Genomic DNA, 23,103 nt, shown 5'->3' with positions numbered 1-23,103 from the left:
AACTCCAAATAGCATCCCACTGGGGTTAGGGCTTCAATATAGGAATTTCAGAGAGGATATAATCGAGTCCACAGAATAGTGATAAAGAGAAAAATCTTAAAAGTGCAAGAAGAAAAAAAGACGCATACAACAGAACACAGATAAGAAACAAAGTTAAAGGACTAACACTACTGATTTTAACATTTATTATTAAGGTACGATCATCAAGAGAACACTGTTTTGCCATAAAGACAGATGAAGAGATCAACAGAACAGAACAGACAGTCCAGAAATAGATGCATGCATTTACGTGCAACTGCTTTTAGAAAAAAGTGCAAAGGGAATTCGCTGGAGAAAGCACAGACTTAAGGAATGGTCCAGGAACAGTTGAATATCTCCATGCAAAAAAATAAACTATGATCCATACCTTGTACTTACACTAAAATTAACTAAAAAAAAAAATCACAAACTTAAGGGCACTAAAATGGCACTAAAAAACCTAAAACTATAAAACTTGTACAAGAAAACACAAGAGAGAATCTTTGTAATCTTGGGTTAGGGAAAGATTTCTTAAACACAAGAACAAAAGCACTATCCATTTTTAAAAAATAACTTGGACTTCATCAAGATTAAAAACTTCTGCTCTTCAAAAGATACTTTAAAGAAACACAAAGATAAATCACAGCCTGAGAGAAAATATTGGCAAATCCTATTTATGATAAAAGACCTGTATTCAAAAGATAAAGAATATACCTAGTATAAACTTCACAAGGGCAGAAACCAGTTTATTAACATCACTTCCATGAGCAGGAACAGGGTTGGGGAGAAGAGCCAGGACATGTAGAATATTTGGAGGGACAGAAGGGAGGAGACGTTTCCTAGGACCAGTCTCATGGAAGGCACACGTGTGCATGCATCTGCATCCAGGCCTGAGGACAACAGTGCTCAGTGAAATGCTGAGGGCAGCCATCTCAGGATTCAGAGGTATCAGGTGATTTTTACCTCTGTCCTTAAATTTGGTACTTTTTTTTACATATTTAACACTAAGCACATTATTATTTACATAATCAGAGAAGAAGTTGTTTGCCACATGATAAAGTTTTTTATAAATGTATATCAAATTGGTAAGACATTATCTGGTCAAATATTTCTTTTTTTTTTTTTTTTTTTTGAGACAGAGTCTTGCTCTGTCGCCCAGGCTGGGGTGCAGTGGCCGGATCTCAGCTCACTGCAAGCTCCGCCTCCCGGGTTTAGACCATTCTCCTGCCTCAGCCTCCCGAGTAGCTGGGACTACAGGCGCCCGCCACCTCGCCCAGCTAGTTTTTTGTATTTTTTAGTAGAGACGGGGTTTCACCGTGTTAGCCAGGATGGTCTCAATCTCCTGACCTCGTGATCCGCCCGTCTCGGCCTCCCAAAGTGCTGGGATTACAGGCTTGAGCCACCGCGCCCGGCCTATCTGGTCAAATATTTCTTAGATTATTTCTTTATACTCCCTGTTGAAAAAACATTGAAAATATTAATCTTCGTTTTCAGTATTCTTAAAACGACAATTATCCCTATTAAAATTTTTTCTGAAAAAGGCCTATCAAAAGAGCTTAAATGTGAAGAAAATATACAATCACACAGTGGTGAAAATATTAAATAGATAACGTGCTCAAGTTATTAATACATAAACTATAATAAAAAATGTGAATTTTTTTCAATGGCTATTCTGTTAATTCCAGTAAAATATCAGAGACAAATTTAAATATTCATAAAAGCACTGCCAAACAGAGTGGCATAAATTTAATTGGAAGGAAATCTCCAAAATTAAAAAAACACTAAAACACCTACACCTAGCAGTAAAGCAGATCTGTAAAGCACAAAAATTATTAGTATCAATTTCAAAGTAAAAAGCATACAAAAGTTTTAAAGAAATTATTCTAGTAAGAGAGAGAAGACTTCTCTAGAAAGTTCTGTAGCCATCCCCTAAGAAAGTGCCACTAAAGCTACACCATGCATTAAAACAGACTGTGGTTACGTGAAGGTTAAATGTTTTTCTTGAAAAAAATATGATGATGTACATTACTGCTTATGTGAAAATAATTTCTTTGGCAGATATTGTGGCAAAGAAAAAATAACTGAAAGACTTCATGGCGAGAGTCCAAGGGCTCCAGGCCTGCCCACCTTCCCCACTGCCTAGGCTGTGACCCTACCTGACCGGAAGCGCTCATCCCTCGAGGTGGTGGGCCGAGACTTCTGCTGCTTGGGTGCAGCAGCCGTGGTTTGTGAGGGCCCAGGAATTCTATTCTCTGCTTGTAGAGATGGGTCTATTCCTGAAACACAATTTTATGGGAATACCTTGTGTGAACAATTTGCTTTTCCAATTATGAAAAAAATCCATTGAAAACAGCTTACATTTCTCATCTGTTGCATACACTCTATCAAAGAGCCTTTAATCTGGAAGTCAGTGATAGACGCATGAATGCTGTGGGTTAAGGGCAACATCCACTTTCATATTCTCCTCTCCCCACATCACCCTGCCCTGCCTCTCATGCACCATCTGCACGAAGGGTGATGATCAAACAGCTGGCCCTGTACCCTTGGCAGCACAGCACATGGCAGCTCACATCAGGGGTGGGAGCCGTGGTAGAAAGCCCTCCCAAAGCCCACTTCTGAACTGTGTTTTCTAAGTCTGAAATGGCCTGTGCTATTTGTCCCCAGCATTGTTCTACAGTGTCAGTAAACCCTGAGTGAGAAACAGCTCACCAGACCACCACTGGGGTCCACCACTAGCCCTCTGATAGAAACAGGAAAAAAGTGAAAAGGCAGAGAAGACAAGAGCGAGAGGGGCATTAGAATGATGGCGTCAGGGCACAAAGTGCTCAGAGGCTGGGACCTGCTCAGGCCAGGCCAACTGCCCTTGCTGCACCGCCCACTTGCTCTGCCTCCAAATCAGGACAAATGAAGAGCACACTGTTCTCCACACTCCTTCACCAGGCCCGCCACTCTCCGGGCAGTGGTCCCCTGGCCACAAGACACATTACAGTGAGTGAAGGAATGGGGAGCAATTGTTCAAGTCACTAAACAAAATCCCTGGTATCATTTGAACCAATTTGCTGACATTTGCAAACAGCACAAAGCAAAACCTGCAGCTGTGCTTCAACAAAAATATGCGTTTAGCTTTAGCCTTTGTTTCAAAATGTCTCATAAAATTGGCCAGCAGGAATTCCAGTCCCACTGGCTCCTCCAGCCCTAACCACTCCCTGAAGAGGCAGAGTCCATGCTGCCTCAAACCTGGGCAGGTCAGTGACTGCCCCAACAAGCGCAGCGTGGCAGAAGTGATGCTGGGTGACCTCCAAGGCTGGTGGTGAAAGGCGACACAGCTCTACCTGGCTCTCTGCAACACCACACACCAAGTCTAGAGTGTTAAGCCCCACAGTGGAGGGGCCACATGAGGACAGAGGGAGACACAGGCAGGGCTGGGGAGCCAGGTGCTCGGCAGCAGGAGTCTCCTCACCCCAACAGCCACAGCTGGCTGTGACTGAGGAGCCCTCACAGGATGTTGGCCCAGGACTTGAGCACCCAGCTCTGGCTCTGTGGACAGGGACAAGGTAACATTTGAGCTAGGCCTGCACTGCACATTTTTGAGCAGAACAGAGGTTGCTGATGTTGTTCAAGTACTATGTACATTTTGGGGTGGTCAGTGCTGTGGAGAATGGGAACACTCTCTACAGAAATTGGTATTAGCCCTTCAAAATGTGAGCATACATACACACACGTGTGTGTGTGTGTGTGTACAAAACACATATTGAGCAGAGCCCTACTGACTTTGGCTTTTTGTGACTGGATAAAACAACTTTAAAGTTCACAATGGGCCGGGCGCGGTGGCTCAAGCCTGTAATCCCAGCACTTTGGGAGGCCGAGACGGGCGGATCACGAGGTCAGGAGATCGAGAGACGATCCCGGCTAACACGGTGAAACCCCGTCTCTACTAAAAAATACAAAAAAAAATAGCCGGGTGAGGTGGCGGGCGCCTGTAGTCCCAGCTACTCGGGAGGCTGAGGCAGGAGAATGGCGTAAACCCGGGAGGCGGAGCTTGCAGTGAGCTGAGATCCGGCCACTGCACTCCAGCCTGGGTGACAGAGCAAGACTCCGTCTCAAAAAAAAAAAAAAAAAAAAAAGTTCACAATGTACAATACCGAGTCTTACACCTTATGGATGATAGACAAGCATGCTGTAAAGTGACGTATACACAAATGGACTTCCTTACACTTGTATTCCAAAATATGCATCCTCTTATTCTTTGAGATAGATTCATTTATTCAACAAAGATACACGACCCAATGTGAAATTACTGGATGAAGGAGTAGATATATTTTTAACTTAACAGATATGAAGAGGTAACTTTCCAAAAAGGTTACAGCAATTCACGCTCTGACAAGCAATGTATGAAAGTGCCATTTCCCCACTCTCTGTCAGCACTAGATGTTATAAAAAGTTCTAGAATTTTGCCAATGTGATAAGAGAAAAATGGTGCCTTTTAATTTGCATTTCCATATCTACCACTGAGGTTGAACAAAATTTAATATTTATTGCCTATCCACATTTCCTGTCCTTTGGATTTCTGTTATGTCATCCAACTAAAGACCCCCACTAAAAGACCAGGAAGCCTCACTCCTTGTCTGCTGTGGACACCCTGAACTGTGTACACACACAGAGCTGCGGCCTGGCGTGTAGCAGCTCAGTCATTCTGAAATGTTCTCATTTCTAGGGAGCCTGTCACACCTGTCCATCTTTTCCTTTCTAGCTTCCAGGTCTCCTATCTTGCCTATGAAGACAATTCCTACTAAAAGGGGTGTTCAAATAGTCTCCTGAATTGTATGTTTTTATAATTAAAAACATATTTAGAACTTTAATTATTCTGAAGTTTATGTTCACTAAAGTTGGGGAGGAGGAAGAGGGTTCTTGCCTGCAGAAGGACAGTACCAGCTATTAACCCTTCCTCCTTCACATCCTCTCAAATCCCTTCCGGACTTCTTCTCTTTCACTGACTGAGTTGTGTACTCTGCACACTGACATCCTCCTGTTGTGACTATAAAGCGTACACAATCAGGTTTAGTATCTCAAATGCCAGTCCTTTATCACCAGTGTTCTTTTTCAAAAATTGATGGGCTACTCTCAGAACTTTGCCCCTTCTAATGGGTCATTTCCAATCCTAGGTTTAGGAAAACCTCAGGCCTGGTATTCAGACTGGACTACATTATGTTCACACATTAACTCGGAATCTGCCAGTTTTATAGGATGTATTAAGTTTTTCCAGTTAGCAAACTGATATGTTTCTTCACATATTAGGGTCTTGGTTATTTCTTTCAAATAGATTTTACGATCCTAACATAGGTTCTTTCTTACTAAATGCATTAATAAGCATTTGACAGTTTGTTTTCATTATGAGTAAGATTTTTTCATATTTGAAAACAAGAAATATTGCTACAGAAAAGTCACATATTTGCCTTCTATCTTCATATCTATCAAACCAAAATCACTTACTAATTCTAACAGTTACATGAGCAGTCACATGAGTTTTTAAGGTATAAAATAATATCACCTATATTTAAAGATGATTATCTTTTGTTCTCTAATATTTATTCTGCTTTGTTTTCCGTCTCACTGCATCAGCTGTGACCACCCACATAATGTGTAATAAGAATGGGCTGGCCAGCATTTCTGTTAACTCTTTTGGAATGGAAATGGCTACAGTATCTGATTGTTTAGTTTGATGATTGCTGGTGATTTTGGACAAATGGGCTTTAAAGATATTTTAATAGTTTCCTTCAATCCCAATTTTACTCTGAGTTTGTTTTTATTTTGGATGAATAAATATCAGCACACAAAGAGCCTCATCAATCTTCTTGTTGTTGATCTGTTATAAAATATATCATACCAATACAGGCAATATAAAGCATGTATACAGTTTAAGAATATTATTAACAAACAATCAATGTAACCACCACATAGGCTACGAAACAAAACACTCAGTGCCTTAAGGGGTCCCTGTGACCCTCTGCAATCTAACTTCCATGAGGAAATGGTGTGCTGGTTTCTGTGAAAACCATTTCCTTCTCTGTCTGGACTCACCACACAAGGTCCCTAAGTATTAACAGCTCGGTTTGGCATCTTTTTTTAAGCTTGTACTGGCTATATGCCTTTGTAATTCCTTCCTTCATCCCTACGATGTTTACAAGATTCATTCTTGCTGATGCATGTGGGTCTTTAGCTTTCTGCTGTATGAATTCTGTTGATGGGTATTTGAGTTCTTGGCAGTTTACAGATATAATGAACATTTTTGTACAAGAGAATAAGGTGCAAACAAACAGGAGTTTCTCTAGGGCAAATATGTACCTGAAGAACTGCTGCACCTCTTCAACTTTACTATGTAATCCTAGCTGCCTGCATCCTACCGATCGAATCCTCTCCAACAGGATAGCTGGCTGTGGTTACAATGTGCCTTTCTGTGATTACTAGTGAGGTTAAACATCTTTCCATTTGCTCACTGGCTATTTGGATTTTCTGTTATGAAATAACCTATTTGAATCTTCATCCATTTTTCTACTAGACTTTTTCTTATCATGTTGGGAAACTTTCTGGCTATTAAGTTTAAACTAATTAAACTAAGGGAAAGTGTGGTGGCTCACACCTGTAATCCCAGCACTTTGGAAGGCTGAGGCAGAAAACTCGCTTGAAGCCAGAAGTTCAAGACCAGCCTGGGCAACATAGCAAGATCCCATCTCAATCAATAAGCTGGGTGTGGTGGTGCACACCTGTAATCCCATGTACTCAGGAGGTTGAAGCGAGAGGACTGCTTAAACCTGGGAGTTTGAGATTGCAGTGAGCTATGATCACACCACTGTGCCCCAGCCTGAGCAACAGAGTGAGACCTTGTCTCTTATGTGCAATCATCATACATGGCTGGTGTTTCATATACTGGACAATGCAGTTAGAGAACAGGTCCGTCACTGCAAGAAGTTGTACTCGACAGCACTGCTTTGTACATTCTGGACACTAGTTCTTTTTTTTTTTTTTTTTTTTTGTGAGATGAAGTCTCACTCTGTCTCCCAGGCTGGAGTGCAGTGGCATGATCTCAGCTCACTGCAACCTCCACCTCCCAGGTTCAAGCAATTCTCCTGCCTCAGCTTCCTCAGTAGCTGGAACTACAGGTACGCGCCACCATGCCCGGCTAAGTTTTGTATTTTTTAGTACAGTCGGGGCTTCACTATGTTGGCCAGGTTGGTCTTGAACTCCTGACCTCATGATCCCCCCGCCTCAGCCTCCCAAAGCGCTGGGAATACAGGCGTGACCCACCGTACCTGGCCTCTGGATACTACTTATTTGTGTTACAACTATCTTCTCACACTCTGTAGTTTGTCTTTGCAATCTCTTTATGATGACGTTTGAAAAAAAGAAGTTCTTAATTTTAATGTGGTCCAATTAATCCTTTCCTTTATGGTTCCTGCTTTTTGGCACCTTTAGTGACATCAAAAAATCCTATCTTGAGATGGTGACAATTTTCCTATAAGATTTTCTAAAGGCTTTAAAGATCTTTCACACTTAGGCCGAATACATCTGGAACCGATTTTTGTCTCCAATGTCATGTGCTTTACATATGGACAAAGAACTATGCCAGCACCATGCCTGCCACACCGCTATTCCCGTGTGCAAAGTCCACGCACGTATGCATCTGTCTGAGCTGTCCACTCTGTCTTAGTGACAATGGCTTTATAGTAACTCTTCATATCCTTATTGGGCCAATCTTCTCGCCTCATTCTTTTTTGAACATATTTTGGGTCTCTTGACCTTTTATACTTGGATATACATCTCAGAACTAACTTGTTAAGTTACACACACACACACACCCCTATTGAAATGATGAATGCACTGAATCTACAAATCAATCTAATGTGGCAAGAACCGACATCTTTACAATGGATGCTCTAGCCCCAGTAAGGAAATGTGCAGGCTGTTCATAATCATAAAAATAAAATAAATCCTCTTTGGGAATGAGATCTGAGATCTGTATCAAGCCAGAGCTTTAAATTATAATCTATGCCTTTGAATTTTATTAATATTAGATGCATATTTTTCAAGACCAGCCTGGGCAACACAGCGAGACCCTGTCTCCATCAATAATAAACATATACCAGTGTTTAAACTTGGTATAACATTGCTAACAAATGTTAAACTCTAAAAACAAGTTAAAAATCAAGTCTTATAAAACAATATAATTGCTATGTAACATCTGAGTGTATTGACCTTACCTTGAATAAGCGGTATATAACGTGCAAGCAGCTTTGCCCTTTTCTTTTCATACCCTTTTTGAGTGATGTCACCTAAAACAACAATGGAAAAAAGAATTACATTTCTTCTACAATTGCAAAATTTTAGAATTAAAAATTAATTCATGATTGAAAAACTGGAAACACTAATGTCTTTCCACGAAGTGATAGGACAAATAAACTATGATGGAATCATAGTATCCCATAAAATGGAATACCACTCAGCAGTAAGAAAGGAACAAACTACTGATACACACGGCAATTTGGATAGATCTCACATGCATGCTGCTGAGTGAAAGAAGCCAGACTCAAAAGGCTGTATATGGAATCCTCAATTTTTATGACATTCTGGAAAAGATACAACCATAGAATCAGAGACAGATAGTGGTTGCCAGGGTCTGGCAGTGAGGAAAGGACAAGGGAATTTTGAGGGTGGTGAGGAAAGGACAAGGGAATTTTGAGGGTGGTGAGGAAAGGACAAGGGAATTTTGAGGGTGGTGAGGAAAGGACAAGGGAATTTTGAGGGTGGTGTGGAAAGGACAAGGGAATTTTGAGGGTGGTGAGGAAAGGACAAGGGAATTTTGAGGGTGGTGAAACTGCTCTACGTCGGGAGTGTAGTGGTGGTTACATGAGTATATGCACTTGTCAAAAATCTGTACCATTACAGAAGAGTAAGGGTGAATTTTACTGTGTATAAATAATACTTCAAATTTTAAAAATTGTGATCACCATCCCCTGGGAGCTTGCCAAAATCGCAGACTCTGAGGCCACACCCAACTGACAGAATCCAAAACTGCACTTTATTGAGACCCTCCAGTCATTCCTGTGCAGGTTCAAGTTTCACAAGTATTGCAATAAGGGACCCATGGAACACAAGTCCTCCCAGGCCAAGGGGTGTCCTTGGGAAAGGAGGAAAAAAGATGGCTGTTCCAATAAATTATCATAAGGAAAAATAGCCTGAAAACAAATTGAACCACCTAGGAATGAGGTAGGAAACGCAACATCATGGAAACACTTCTTAACCTAAGCACACATACCTGGAAGTTCTAACAGTGGATCTGTGATGCTTTGAAGACTTTATTTAGACCAGAAATATATATTACAATTCTCATGATTAGCCTGTCCTCTGGGTGAACACGGTGGAGTTTTTAGTGTTTTGTAAGACCTTCCTTCTCTCAAAACAAACAAGCAAAGCAGTAAGGTTGCTGTGAATCAAAAGACACAGGCTGATGTCGCTTATCGAGTACACAACCAAGTATTTCCGTTAGATGAATTCCAGGCTGATGTCGCTTATTGAGTACACAACTGAGTATTTCCTTTAGATGAATTTTTTATTGTAGGATTTGTTGTGTGAACAGATTGACACCGTTGAATATGTGACATCTAAGTCAAGCCTCAGTGGAAGCCTCTGCGTAGGCATTAATATGCCATCCTACAGAAGAAGAGCCTGAGCCACAGCCTGTGGGCCAAACAGCTGCTCTGGCCCAGAGTCTACCACAACCTCCCCACCTACTCCACCCTGCACTGCACCCAAGCCCTGCCCTCTGCACAGAGCCTCTGCTTTATGAGCTCACTTGGCTCCTCCCACGCCTCTTATGCTTATCTGTCTGTCCTTCCATTTATTTATTCCCTGTGCCCCCACTGTGTTCCATCCCTTCAGACAACTTTTTTTTTTGCATTTAGTGTCTTTTAGACATATTTTCTTATAATTTTTTACAGTGTCTTTTGGAAACTTTTTTATAGTGTCTTTTAGAATATATTCTGCAGAACTCATGCTGCTTTGTGTCTGTGTATTTTAATTGACCTGAATGGCATTATATTATAAATGACTGTCTTCTTCCCTAAGCCTTCCATTTTTAAAACCAACCCTTCCTCAATGCAATGAGCACACCTGATCTACTGCACTGACCCGGGTGCCCCTTGGAAGTCCGTCATCCTTGTTCACCCCTCACCCCGTCACTGGACACCCCCAGGTCCAGAGCCAGCCACCGCCTACACCAACACGCTCAGTGCCGCAGTGACAATCCCCATCAGGTTCAGCATGTAACTGTGCAATTTCACTTATTAAGCTTCAACTTGCACACAACTTTTTAAGGTTTAGAAGGCAGTAATTTTCAAATGCGCATGTGCATAGGAGAGGCAATTAACCTGCATCACAGACGTATGAAATGTGGCTCTGGCTAAACTCCACTGCTGCAGAAGAATCTCCCTCAGGATCACAGACACCAAATCCGAACTAATATCACCAAGTCCTTCACGTGGCAACACGACTTCTAAAAACCCATTCTCAAAAGCACTCAACTACCCCTTCAGTTCACAGGAACAAGGATGAGTAGTGCACACTATATGTGATGGCAAATAAGGCAAAACAATCTAATTGTCTGTCGCCAAAATGAAATAAATATGCTGCCAAACATCCGTACTACAGGATTCTGTCAATCTTAAAAAATAAAATAAAATCTTGTTATTTGTGGGGCCTGGGGTTAGACATCACTTACATGGATTCATGGTACGCTACTGGGTAAGAAGAGCAAGTTGAAAAACAATATATATATAGAAAGATTCCATTCTGATCAAATAAAATTAAGCCTGTATATTTACTTAGTAGTTGTGTATATTTGTATATACACAGAAAATGTCCAGGAAGGATGCACAACTAATTATTAACAGCATTTCCCCCTGTGGAGTGATTTGTCTTTGGGTAGGGCGAGAGACAGATTCATTTTTTACTTCATATACTTTTATTCTTTAAAATTTTTAGACACATAATCCTTTGTAATTAAGAATGTACGGAAGATGGTTCTGACGATGTGTAATGGCTACATAAGATGTTATTGGGGGTAACTAGATGAATTCCATGTATTATTTTTGCAACTTCAAGTCTAAAATTATTTCAAAGTAATATGTTTTAAAATATATGGAAGAGATTATGCAGAATTGTTTTCTTTTTTAGATGTCTCATAAAATTTGCCAGTGAAACCATATGGTCTTACAGGTTTATTTTCCTGGTTTTAAACTATGAAATTAATTTATTTAGTAGTTATAGGACTATTCAGGTTTTGGCTTCATTATTGATGAGTTCTGGGGGGTTGTGGCTTTCAAGAAATTGGTACCTTTCATCTAAGATGTTGAAAATAGTCATGTGGGCCAGGCGCGGTGGCTCACGCCTGTAATCCCAGCACTTTAGGAGGCTGAGGTGGGTGGATCACTTGAGGTCAGGAGTTCGAGACCAGCCTGGCCAACATGGTGAAACGCCGTCTATACTAAAAATAGAAAAATTAGCTGGGCATGGTGGCACGCGCCTGTAGTCCCAGCTACTTAGGAGACTGAGGCTGGAGAATCACTTGAACCTGGGAGGCAGAGGTTGCAGTGAGCCAAGATCACGCCACTGCACTCCAACCTGGACAACAGAGAGAGATTCTGAAGAAAGAAAAGAAACAGACAGAGAGAGAGAGGAAGGAAGGAGAAAGAGAGAAAGAGAGAGAGAGAGAGAGAGAGAGAGAGAGAGAGAAAGTAGTCAGTGTCACTTAACGATGGGAGTACATTCTGAGAAATGCATTGTCAATCAATTTCACTGTTGTACAAACATCATTTGAGTCTACACACACAAACCGAGATGGTATAACCGATTGCACCGACGCCGTATGGTAGAGCCTGTTGCTCCTAGGCTACAAACCTGTACACTATGTTATTGCGCTACATGCTGTAGGCAATTGTGACACAATGGTATTTGTGTGTTTAAAATATTTAGGCCAGGCATGGTGGCTCGCACCTGCAATCCTAGCGCTTTGGGAGGCCGAGGAGGACAGATTGCCTGAGCTCAGGAGTTCGAGACCAGCCTGGGCAACACGGTGAAACCCCATCTCTACTAAAATACAAAAAATTAGCCAGGTGTGGCAGCGTGTGCCTGTAGTCCCAGCTACTTGGGAGACTGAGGCAGGGGAATCTCTTGAACCCGGGAGGTGGAGGTTGCAGTGAGCTGAGATCGTGCAACTATACTCCAGCCTGGGCCACAGAGTGAGACTCTGTCTCAAAAACCAAACCAAAACAAAACAACAACAAAATATATATTTATAAACACAGAAAAGGTACAGTAAAAATATGGTATAAAAGATGAAAAATAATACACCTGTATAGAGCATTTAACATGAATGGGGCTTACAGGAATGGAAGTGGCTCTGTGTGAATCACTGAGGGGCGAGTGACTGTGAAGACACTACTGCACAGGACTGTAGACTTAATACTCTGTACACTTCGGCTACACTACATTTAGAGAAAAACATTTTCTTTCTTCAATAATAAATTAACCTTAGCTTACTGCAGCTTTTAAAAAACATTTTAACCTTTATAATAACACAGCTTGAGATACCAACACATTGTATAGCTGTACAAAAATATTTTCTTTCTTTATATCCTTACCTTTTTTTTTTTTTTTAAGAGACAGGGTCTTGCTGTGGCTCTGAACAGACAGGCTGGAGTAGTGGCAGAATCATAGCTCACCACAGCCTGGAACTCCTGGGCTCAGGCGATCCTCCCACATCAGCCTCCTGAGTAGCCAGGACTGCAGGTGCTATTCTACCACACCCAGCCAATTTTTAAATTTTTTGTGGAGACTGGGTCTTGTCATGCTGTCTAGGCTAGTCTCCAACTCCCAGTCTCAAGCAATCTTCCCACCTTGGCTTCCCAAAGTGTTGGGATTACAGGAATGAGTCATCATGCCCAGCTTACAAGCTTTTCTGTATTCTTTAAGTTTTGTGGGGTTTTTTGTTGTTGTTGTTTTGGAGCTTTTTTTTCTTACTTTTAAAACTTTTTTGTTAAAAACTAAGACACACACATTAGCCTAGGCCTACAGAGGGTTAAGGTCATCAGTAACACTGCTTTCCACCTCCACATCTTAACCTACTGGAAGGTCTTCAAGGGTAATAACACGCATGGAAGCTGACACTTCCTATGATTACAAAGCCTTATTCTCAAATAACTCCTGAAGGGTCTGCCTGAGGCTGTTTGGCAGTTAACCTTTTTAAAATATAATAAGAATATACTCTAAAATAACAATAAAATGTACAGTAAACACAAAAACCAGTAACATTCATGTGTTATCATTACCAAGTATTAGGTACAGCACATAATTATATGGACTAGATTTTTAATAGATTGGCAGCACAGGTTTGTTTACACCAGCATCACCACAAACATGTGAGTAATGCGTTGTGTTACAATGGCTACAAGGTCACTAGGTGGTAAGAATTTTTAGCTTTATCGTGATCTCACACAGCCACTGTTGTATATGCGGTCCATCGTTGCCTGAAACATCTATTGGGCATACGACCAGATATGGATACAGTTGTTCACAGTACTCCCTTACCATGCTTTAATGTCTGTGCACCCTATACAGATAGGCCTCTTTCATTCCTGACTTTGGTAATTTGTGTCTTTGGTAATTGGTATTTTTTCACTGTCAGTATTGTTAGAGGTTTATCAAACTGAACCAGGTTTTGGTTCTACTGTTTTTTGTTTTTGTTTTTTTGAGACAGAGTCTTGCTCTGTCACACAGGATGGAGTGCAGTGGCGCAACTGGCTCACTGCAACTTCCGCCTCTCAGGCTCAAGCGATTCTCCTGCCTCAGCCTCCTGAGTAGCTGGGATTACCAGCGTGTGCCACCACGCCTGGCTCATTTTTGTATTTTTAGTAGAGATGGGGTTTCACCATGTGAGCCAGGCTGGTCTAGAACTCCTGACCTCAAGTGATCCAACCCCCTCGGCCTCCCAAAGTGCTGGGATTACAGGTGTGAGCCACTGCGCCCGGCCCCACTGATTTTTTCCTATTGTTTTTTCTGTTTTCAGTTTCACTGATTTCTGCTGTTATCATTTTCCTTCTGTTAAGAAACACAAAACCATAATGAGATACCACTATATGCCTATTCAAACAGCTAAAGCTTCAAAAATACTGACAATGTCAAGTGCTGACAAGGACTGTGAAGCAATAGAAACCCATATATTGCTGGTGGGAATGCAAAATGGTACAGCCACTCTAAAAACAGTGTGGAAGTTCTATATACAGTAAAGCAAACACTCACCAGATGACCCAGCAATTCCACTTGATTATCTACCCTAGAGAAGTAAAAACTTGTGTTCACATAAAAACCTGTACACAATTGTTTATAGCCACTTTATTCTTCATCACCAAAAAACTAGAAACGACCCAGATGTCAAGTGAATGGATAGAGACTGTGACATAACCATACTATGGAAAACTCCTCGGCAATAAAGAGGAACAGACTACTGATACCTGCAAAAATGTGAATGAATTTCAAAACACATTACGCTGAGATCAAGAAGCCATTCTCGAAAGGTTACATGCTGTCTGATTCCATTTATAGGACATTTCTGAAAAGATACACCCATAAGGATAGGGAACAGATAAGCTAGGAGACCAGAAGACTGCAGAGGGATAAATGAGGAGTGTTTGGGGATGATGGTGCTGCTCTTCCTCTTTTTTGGTTTTTTATTATGTTTTAGAGTCAGGGTCTTGCTCTGCCACCCAGGCCGGAGCGCGGTAGCATAGCTCACTGCAGCCTCGAACTTCTGGGCTCAAGCAAATCAGCTTTCCAGAGTCTGAAAGGAGAGTCTGACAAAGAAGTACTTCACGCAACTAGCAGCTGGGTGACTCCACAATGGACCAAGCATGGCGAAGGAAGAAGCACCCCAAAAGGGCATGACACAATGGCTGGGAGTCCCAAATGCCCCGCAGGTTCCAATCCAGTACAGTACAGTCTGCCTTTGGTCAGGTCACTTTGACCACCTCCAAGGTGGGCACCAGCCAGAAATCAGATACACACCAGAGACCTTGGACCCAAGTGAGCTGGACACAGCTGCCAGTGTTTATTCCTTTGGAAAGGTGTTGGCCTTTGCTTTGCTGCCAAAGAAGGGGTCCAGAGTCCACTAGGTCCCAACTTGGGCCACACAAGCTTACCCAGGATCCCAAAGCAAGGCCTCTGTGCCATGGCAGCTGGGAAAGCCCCCAGCTGCCACTGGACTAGACAGGTCCTACTGGAGGTGCCCACACAGAGGAGGAGGAAACAATAAAATGAGGGATGATCCATACCTGATATGGTCTGGCTCTGTGTCCTCCCGACTCAAATCTCACCTTGAACTGAAATAATCCCCATGTTCAAGGTGGGAGGGACCCAGTGGGAGGTACCTGAATCATGGGGGCAGGATTTTCCCCATGCTGTTCTCTGGATAGTGAGTAAGTCTCACAAGCTCTGATGGTTTTATAAAAGGGCAGTTCCCCTGCACATACCCTCTTGCCTGCCACCATGTAGGATGTCCCTTTGCTTTCTTCATCTTCCGCCATGACTGTGAGGCCTCCCCAGCCATGTGGAACTGTGTGTCTGTTAAACCTCTTTCCTTTATAAATTACCGAGTCTCGTTTTACGTCTTCGTCAGCAGCATGAGAACACACTAATACAATACCTGACCACAATAAAAATTGAAGACAGATGCCACAAAAAAATATAGGCAGTCTCCAAGCTTGTGACACAGAACAACAGGTGAAGAAAATCTGTGAAGAGTAATATTTTGCATGGTGGCACCATTCACTGATAACAGTTGTTCTTATACTTAATATAAGCATGTAGAGATTTCACTTTTCAAGTCTAAAAGTTTCCAAACACAGGGGTCTTAAATATGCAGATCTAATACACAAAAGCAGAGCCTATCTGACTGCAATTTAAATTATTTATGCAGCCAAGCATGGTGGCTCACATCTGTAATCCCAGCACTTTGGGAGGCCAAGGTGGGAGGACTGTTTGAGCCCAAAAGATAGAAGCCACGTTGGGCAACATAAAGAGACCCTGTCTCTACAAAAAAAAGAAAAAACAATTAGCTGGCTGTGATGGCACATGCCTATAGTCCTAGCTACTAGGCAGGCTGAGGTGGGAAGATTGCTTGAGCCCAGGAGTTCGAGGCTGCAGTGAGCTATGATAGCACCACTGCACTCCAGCCTGAATAGCAGAATGAGACCTTAAAAAAACAGTAATAACAAATAAATTATTATGCTTAACACTGAAGAGTGCAGAGATGCTTCCGCAGTAGTGTTTGAATGTCCATTGTCTCATTCATTTGTAATTAAAAGCAGACTTTTAAAATATTTAGTAAATACTCTTCTATTTCGAAGTTTTTGATAAAATATGAAAAACATGTTCATTAAACTGAATACATACACACACATAGGAACTCCATTTATGGCACTGACAAAATTATAGCACTCAGACCAACTCTTCCAATGGGAACTAAAAAGATCGCACTAAAATTTTTCTTTAAATCTAAAGACATTACAAAAGTGAAGAACTGAAGGCCAAGTCAAGTCAAAAAGTAATCACCAAGTAGCTGAAGTGGGTGCAACTCTGACAGACTCAGAGAGCCAGGAGCTCATCGAGGAGGAGGTGCCTGCTGAACTGGGTGGAACTCTGACAGACTCAGAGAGCTCATCGAGGAGGAGGTGCCCTGGAAAGCATCCCAGGTTGTTTGTTGGGACTTAGAAGGACCATATCTTGTGTATGAGCTAAAAATAGAGCAGCACCCGTAAGGACTGGAGCCAGTTTCAAACCACTTTCTCTACATGTAGATTAAAGTGATCTTGGATTGCACATACTCCCAACCTATCTACCTATCAGATGCAAAAGTAAGCCCTTTGTGGTCACACATTATCACTATATAGACAACGTCTGGCATTTGATCAGAGATAATTAGGCACATATGGCAGCAAGAAGCTATGACTAAAATCCATGAAAAACAATAATAGAAAGCTATACAAAATAGAACTTTAAAATAACCATAATCAATATGTTTAGGGAATTAAAAAGCAGGATTGTGAATTAAAAAAAAAAACACAAATTCTAGAAGTGAAAACTACTGTATCTCAAATCCAGGAATAAATTTAATGAAAGGTGTGCAAGACCACTACCCAGAAACCAAAAACATTAAAACATTACTGAGATAAATTAAACAAGACCTAAAGAAACGAAAGGATATACCACGTTCATGAATCTGAAGACTCAATACCGTCAAGTGTAATTTCTATCCAAGTGGATCACAAGAATCAGCCTGAGTAATTCTTGAAAGTTTTTTGCATGGAAATTGACAAGCTGATTCCAAAGTATACAGGGAAATACAAAAGGCCAAGATTAGCTAAATCAAACTGGAAAAACAAAATAAAAGTAAAAGGGCAGACTTTACCAAATATGAAGACAGAATGGAGTAGGTGCTGAGATAAACAAGTGGAATAGTGCAACAACACAGCAGAAATCAGCCCAAAGCAGCAGGGGAAAGACAGCCTCTTCCAAATGTTCTGAGTCAACTAATTACCAACTGCAATAGAAATGAAATCACTCTTCCCTCACACCATGCATAAAATTAAATTCCAGGTGAATTATGCATCTAAATGTGAAAGATGGCCGGGTGTGGTGGCTCACGCCTGTAATCCCAACATTTTGGAAGGCCAAGGCAGGTGGATCACCTGAGGTCAGGAGTTCATGACCAGCCTGGCCAACACAGCAAAACCCCGTCTCTACTAAAAAAAAAAAAAAAATTAGCTGGGCGTGGTGGTGCGTGTCTGTAATCCCAGCTACTCAGGAGGCTGAGGCAGGAGAATCGCTTGAACCAGGGAGGTGGAGGTTGCAGTGAGCTGAGATCGTGGCACTGTACTCCAGCCTGGGAGACATGACAAGACTCTGACTCAAAAAAAAAAAAAAAGAAAAAAAAGAAAGAAATACACACACACACACACACACACACAAATCTTTTTTTTTTAGGCGGAGTCTCACCCTGTCACTCAGGCTGGAGTGCAGTGGCTCAATCTCGGCTCACTGCAACCTGCCCCTCCTGGGTTCAAGCAATTCTCCTGTCTCAGCCTCCCAAGTAGTTGGGATTACAGGCACCTGCCACCACGCCCGGCTAATTTTTGTATTTTTAGTAGAGACAAGGTTTCACCATGTTGGCCAGGCTGGTCTCAAACTCCTGACCTCAGGTGATTCGCCTACCTCATGCTGATGCTGATGCTACCTCAGCCTCCCAAAGTGCTAGGATTACAAGAGTGAGCCACCACGCCCGGCCAAAAATATATACATATAAATCTTTAGTTTTGCTATTCTATTAGGAAAAAGGGCATGTGCTTCTTTGACTTACCATGGGAGGAGTAAATTAAATCAATGTTGCTAGTAACTTAAATCAACGTTGCTAGATTTACCCAAACAATCAGACAGGTCCTACTGGAGGTGCCCACACAGGGGAAGAGAAGGAGGAGGCAAGAAAATGAGGAGTGACCCATAGCTGACTACTGTAAAACGTGAAGACAGATGCACAGAGAAATTAAATGATCATTTTTACATATCCATGGCCTAGCAAGGACACATCAACTTCCAGATTAAGAGTGATGCCATGAGCTGGGTGCAGTGGCTCACGCCTGTAATCCCAGCACTTTGGGAGGCCAAGGCAGGCAGATCATTTGAGGTCAGGAGTTTGAGACCATGGTGGCCAACGTGGTAAAACCCCATCTCTAATAAAAAATACAAAAATTAACCGGGCATGGTGGCATACACCTGTAATCCCAGCTACTGGGGAGGCTGAGGCAGGAGAATCACTTGAACCCAGGATGCAGAGGTTGCAGTGAGCCGATTGTACCACTCCACCATTCCAGCCTGGGCAACAGAGTGAGACTCTGTCTCCAAAAAACAAGAGTGATGCTATGACTAGAAGATGTTAGTGAGATTCATCGCAAATCTGCCTTGAACACCCTGGATCTGCTTCCTCCAATACTGAGCACACTTTGACTCCTACACTTACTACCCTGTCTGATGGCTGTCTCCATTTCCCTCCTTTTCCTGAGCTCTTCCCCATGCTAGTCTCTATCTGTGCTTCTGGGCTAGTGCCCAGCGCCTTTCTCGGGCACTCTTCTCTAAGCGGACTGTGGCGTGATGCTGATGCCAACTCTGGAGATTGCTCATCCTCTATTTGTTTCAAAAATACACTTGGGAGAAAAAAATTACTACAACATGGTATAATCATATAAGATAATACCACATGGCAGTTAGACTGAGCTAGAGCTACATGTATTAACATAATCATCATATTTTTTAAAACATAATATTAAGGTAAAAAGCAAGTTTCAGAAGGATTTATAAAGATGATTTACATAGTTTTAAAATATGCAAAAACACTATCGATTGTTTCAGGATATATGGAAATGCAATTAAATGATAAAATACCAAATTCAGGAGAGAAGTTGGGAAGACGGCAAATGGAATTAGAGAGTGAATGGGAGTCAACTCTCTCTATAATGGTTCTTTGTAAAAAATAAATAAATAAATAAATGAAGCTAATGTGTCAAAATCTTCATTTTTTAAAAGTTGGGTGGCAGGTACACGGGTATGTATATCACGACTCACACAGGTTTTTGGTATGTTTGAAATATTTCACAATTAGAAAAAAATCAAACAAGAAGCAGTCATCCACATTCAGAAGTTTCTAACTCTTAAAAGACTTTCAAACTGAAGCCTGTGGCTGGCTATACTGCACTTTCCAAGGACCAGAGAGTACTTGCTCAATATGAACATCTGCCATATTTTCTACAGTACTCATGAGCTTATTTAAATTATCCCTCTTAACTGAAGTAAGACCCTGAACATGCGTTCAGGACATACAGGTAGACAACAATGTCAGTGAAAGGCAACAAGACTCTTCCATAAAAATACAGCTCTTGGCTAACAAGTTTGTGTGTAAATAGATAATAAACATTTTTAAATAGCAGGTATTTAATGGAAGAATGCTTTTAAACATCACTTGGTGAGCTACAGCCACATGGTGATATAATTCTTATTAAACATTCATGATTAGAAAACTTAGACGACCAGCCTTGCAACTGAAAGGAGAACTTAGATATTATCCACTTCAATGTTTTTCCAACCTTTCAGCTGCACATCTTCTGTTCCACTGAACTCTTAGGAGGAGGGTAAGTGGAGAAGTGTCTCTGGTTGAGGCACACGTAGGGCTGCTCTCTGAGTGCCCACTTCCCCCAAACAACGGTGGTACCTTCTACGGGAATATATTAGCAGACTCTGGAAAACCAATGAAAACCAGATCCCTTCTTCATTACCACCTCCTATCCTCCTCGACAACTTTGTTCAAAGGATGTACTGTCCATCTGCTTCAGATCTGCTCCAATCCTATCCTCCCTATCAGATAATCCTCACTGTTCTGATCTACCGTTCTGATTTCCCAGAATCTAGACTATGAATTCCTTTTCAATTTTGAAAACCTAGCTGGATGTGGGGGTGGGCAGCTATAGTTCCAGCTACTTGGGAGGCTGAGGCAAAATGACCACTTGAGCCCAAGCCCAAGAGTTCAAGACCAGCCTAGGCAACATAGTGAGATCTCATGTCTTTAGGAAAAAACAAACCAAAAACCAAAAAAACCTCTTCAACCATTTCAGTGAGATTTGGGGAAGTACAGTCATCTTTACCTGATGATTGGTCATGAATACTGACCCAGAAAATCCTCCACACACACTCCCCTGCCTCAGCTGCACAGATGCCCACACACACGTTCTGTCTCCGTCTTCAGTCCTCCCTGTAGTCTCTCCCTTCTCTGCCTTTCCCGTATGGATTTGGGTTCCTCGGAGTTTTTTCCTAGGCTCTCTTGGCATTATTCATTTCTCCTCATGTGGTAATCATATTCACTCTAATTACTATTTATGTGCCAATGACTTCCAAATTACTAGCCAAGGCTAGAGCTTTCTACAAAGTACTAGACTCATATATCCAAATGCACTCTGGGTCCCACCTCTCAGATCTCCGAGAGCAGCCTCACACTCCTTTTGTGTTCCACGTCTTCATGAGCAGCACCACGATCTCCCAGACAGGTGTTTCAGAAACTCCAGCATCACCCTAGGCCCTCGTTTACTGCACCATCATCTCCCAGACAGGTGTTTCAAAACTCAGAGTCACCCTAGGCCCTCCTTTACTGTGTACTTCACACAAAAGCCTGCTGGTTCTACTTCTGATTGCCCTCTCCATCCTACTGGCTCAGCCCCATCCAGACCAGCAAAATCTCTTGCCCTGGATTACTGCAATGGGTTCTTCAAGCTAACTTTTCTGTCCCCCAATTTCAGACTCCTCCAATCTACTTTTCACACACTGCAGAACAATCTTTCTAAATCAAAGAGGGAGACAGAAAGAGACAAAAGAGATTACGCAGAAATGTTTTGTTAATATATATTTTTAAAAAGGTGGGGGGGGGGTGTGGGAGGATTGCTGGCTCCATCATTTATTAAAGAAGATCTGTTTAAAATAAAGCACCTGGCCAGGCGCAGTGGCTCATGCCTATAATTTCAGCACTTCGCGAGGCCAAAGTGCGTGGATCACCTGAGGTCAGGAGTTCGAGACCAGCTTGGCCAACGTGGTGAAACCCCATCTTTACTAAAAATACAAAAATTAGCCGGTCGTGGTGGTGCATGCCTGTAATCCCAACTACGTGGGAGGCTGAGGCAGGAGAATTTCTTGAACCTGGGAGGTGAAGGTTGCAGTGAGCTGAGATTGCACCACTGCACTCCAGCCTGGGTGACAGAGCAAGACTCTGTCTCTAAAATAAAATTGAAATAAAATTGAAATAAAATATAAAATATAAATAAAAATAAATAAAGCACCCAACAAAAACTACCCCCATAGCCTTTTTCTTTTTTTTTTTTTCTGAGACAAGGTCTCACTGTGGCACCCAGGCTGGAGTGCAGTGGCATAATCATGGTTCACTACAGCCTCAATCTCAAGCAATCCTCCCACCTCAGCCTCTCAAATGGCTGGGATTACAGGCATGCACCAACACGCCTTGCTAATTTTTTTTTCTTTGTAGAGACAGGGTTTCCCTATGTTGCCCTGGGTAGTCTCAAACTCCTGCCCCATAGCCTTTACTTAAAAATAGGAAATTGGTCGTCTGTTTTCAAGATTTACTGAGTTCTTCAATGTGCACACATATTTTCATCTTGCTCATTTTCTCCCCTTTACCAAGAGCAGTGGCAGGAATATAATATATTTTCATAGTATTTCTTGTTAATAGGAAGCCTTTATGCAGAGCATACACTTTGCTATCATTCAATACAGTAGCCATTAGCCACGCATGGTTAAATTTTAGTTAATTAAAAGTAAATTAAATTGAACAATCAGTTCCCTCGTCCCATTAATCACATTTCAAGTGTTCAGTAGCCACATGTGGCTGGTGGTCACCATGCTGGACACCACAGAACTTTCCCATCGTTGCAGAAAGTTCTAAACAGTGCCATTCTAGAGGCAACAGGTACCAGCACCCCTCCTGCCTTACTCTTGGTCACCTCGCACATCCACAACACCCAACCAGCTACAGGGAGGAATTTAAGTTTGTTTCAACCAGTTTGTCTAGACTCCAGAGAATCCAGTCCGAATTCCTTACTAGGACGTGTGAGCCCTGCTGTAATACAGTTAGCCCCTGCCTTTCCTCCTCTGCCTATGGAACACTGCCTGGAATTCCTTGGCCCACTCAACTTCAGCTCACCTTCCTTTGTCTCCATGTCCATCCCCGCTCCTCCTTCTCCACCCTTTCACACATGCTTTCAAAACAGAGTTCCAGGAAACTTTACTTCCTCTGTTGGCCCAGCTCACCCAGGGCTGATGATACCTCCCCTTGGGCGGACTGGGTCCTCTACACATTTCACGACATTGCCACGGTTTACATGTCTTTCAGCCCCCACGAGACTGTAAGCCTCCTGGCACTCAGTCTGTTGAATG

At 42.1% G+C, this 23,103-nt stretch overlaps 1 protein-coding gene across 9 annotated transcripts in view; it reads right to left on the bottom strand.

Moving 5' to 3' along the window:
• Positions 1-23,103, bottom strand: part of LOC105472470 (disco interacting protein 2 homolog A) — a 109,430-nt gene that overhangs the window by 71,295 nt on the left and 15,032 nt on the right. For all 9 annotated transcript variants that reach the window (XR_011622906.1, XR_011622905.1, XR_011622907.1 and 6 more), the window contains exons 2-3: positions 8,274-8,345; positions 2,175-2,294 (exon numbers count right to left, since the gene is read on the bottom strand). Coding sequence is in view for 6 of the 9 variants with exons in the window: in XM_011725711.3 (XP_011724013.1) it covers positions 2,175-2,294; positions 8,274-8,345 (192 nt within the window). In the remaining 3 variants the exon portion in view is untranslated. The remainder of the gene's footprint in view (positions 1-2,174; positions 2,295-8,273; positions 8,346-23,103) is intronic.

The sequence above is a fragment of the Macaca nemestrina genome, chromosome 4 (genome assembly GCF_043159975.1).
Source record: "Macaca nemestrina isolate mMacNem1 chromosome 4, mMacNem.hap1, whole genome shotgun sequence".
NCBI classification, from domain to species: Eukaryota; Metazoa; Chordata; class Mammalia; order Primates; family Cercopithecidae; genus Macaca; species Macaca nemestrina.
The sequence above is the reverse complement of the archived record's forward strand: the minus strand, read 5'-3'. Positions and strand labels throughout refer to the sequence as shown.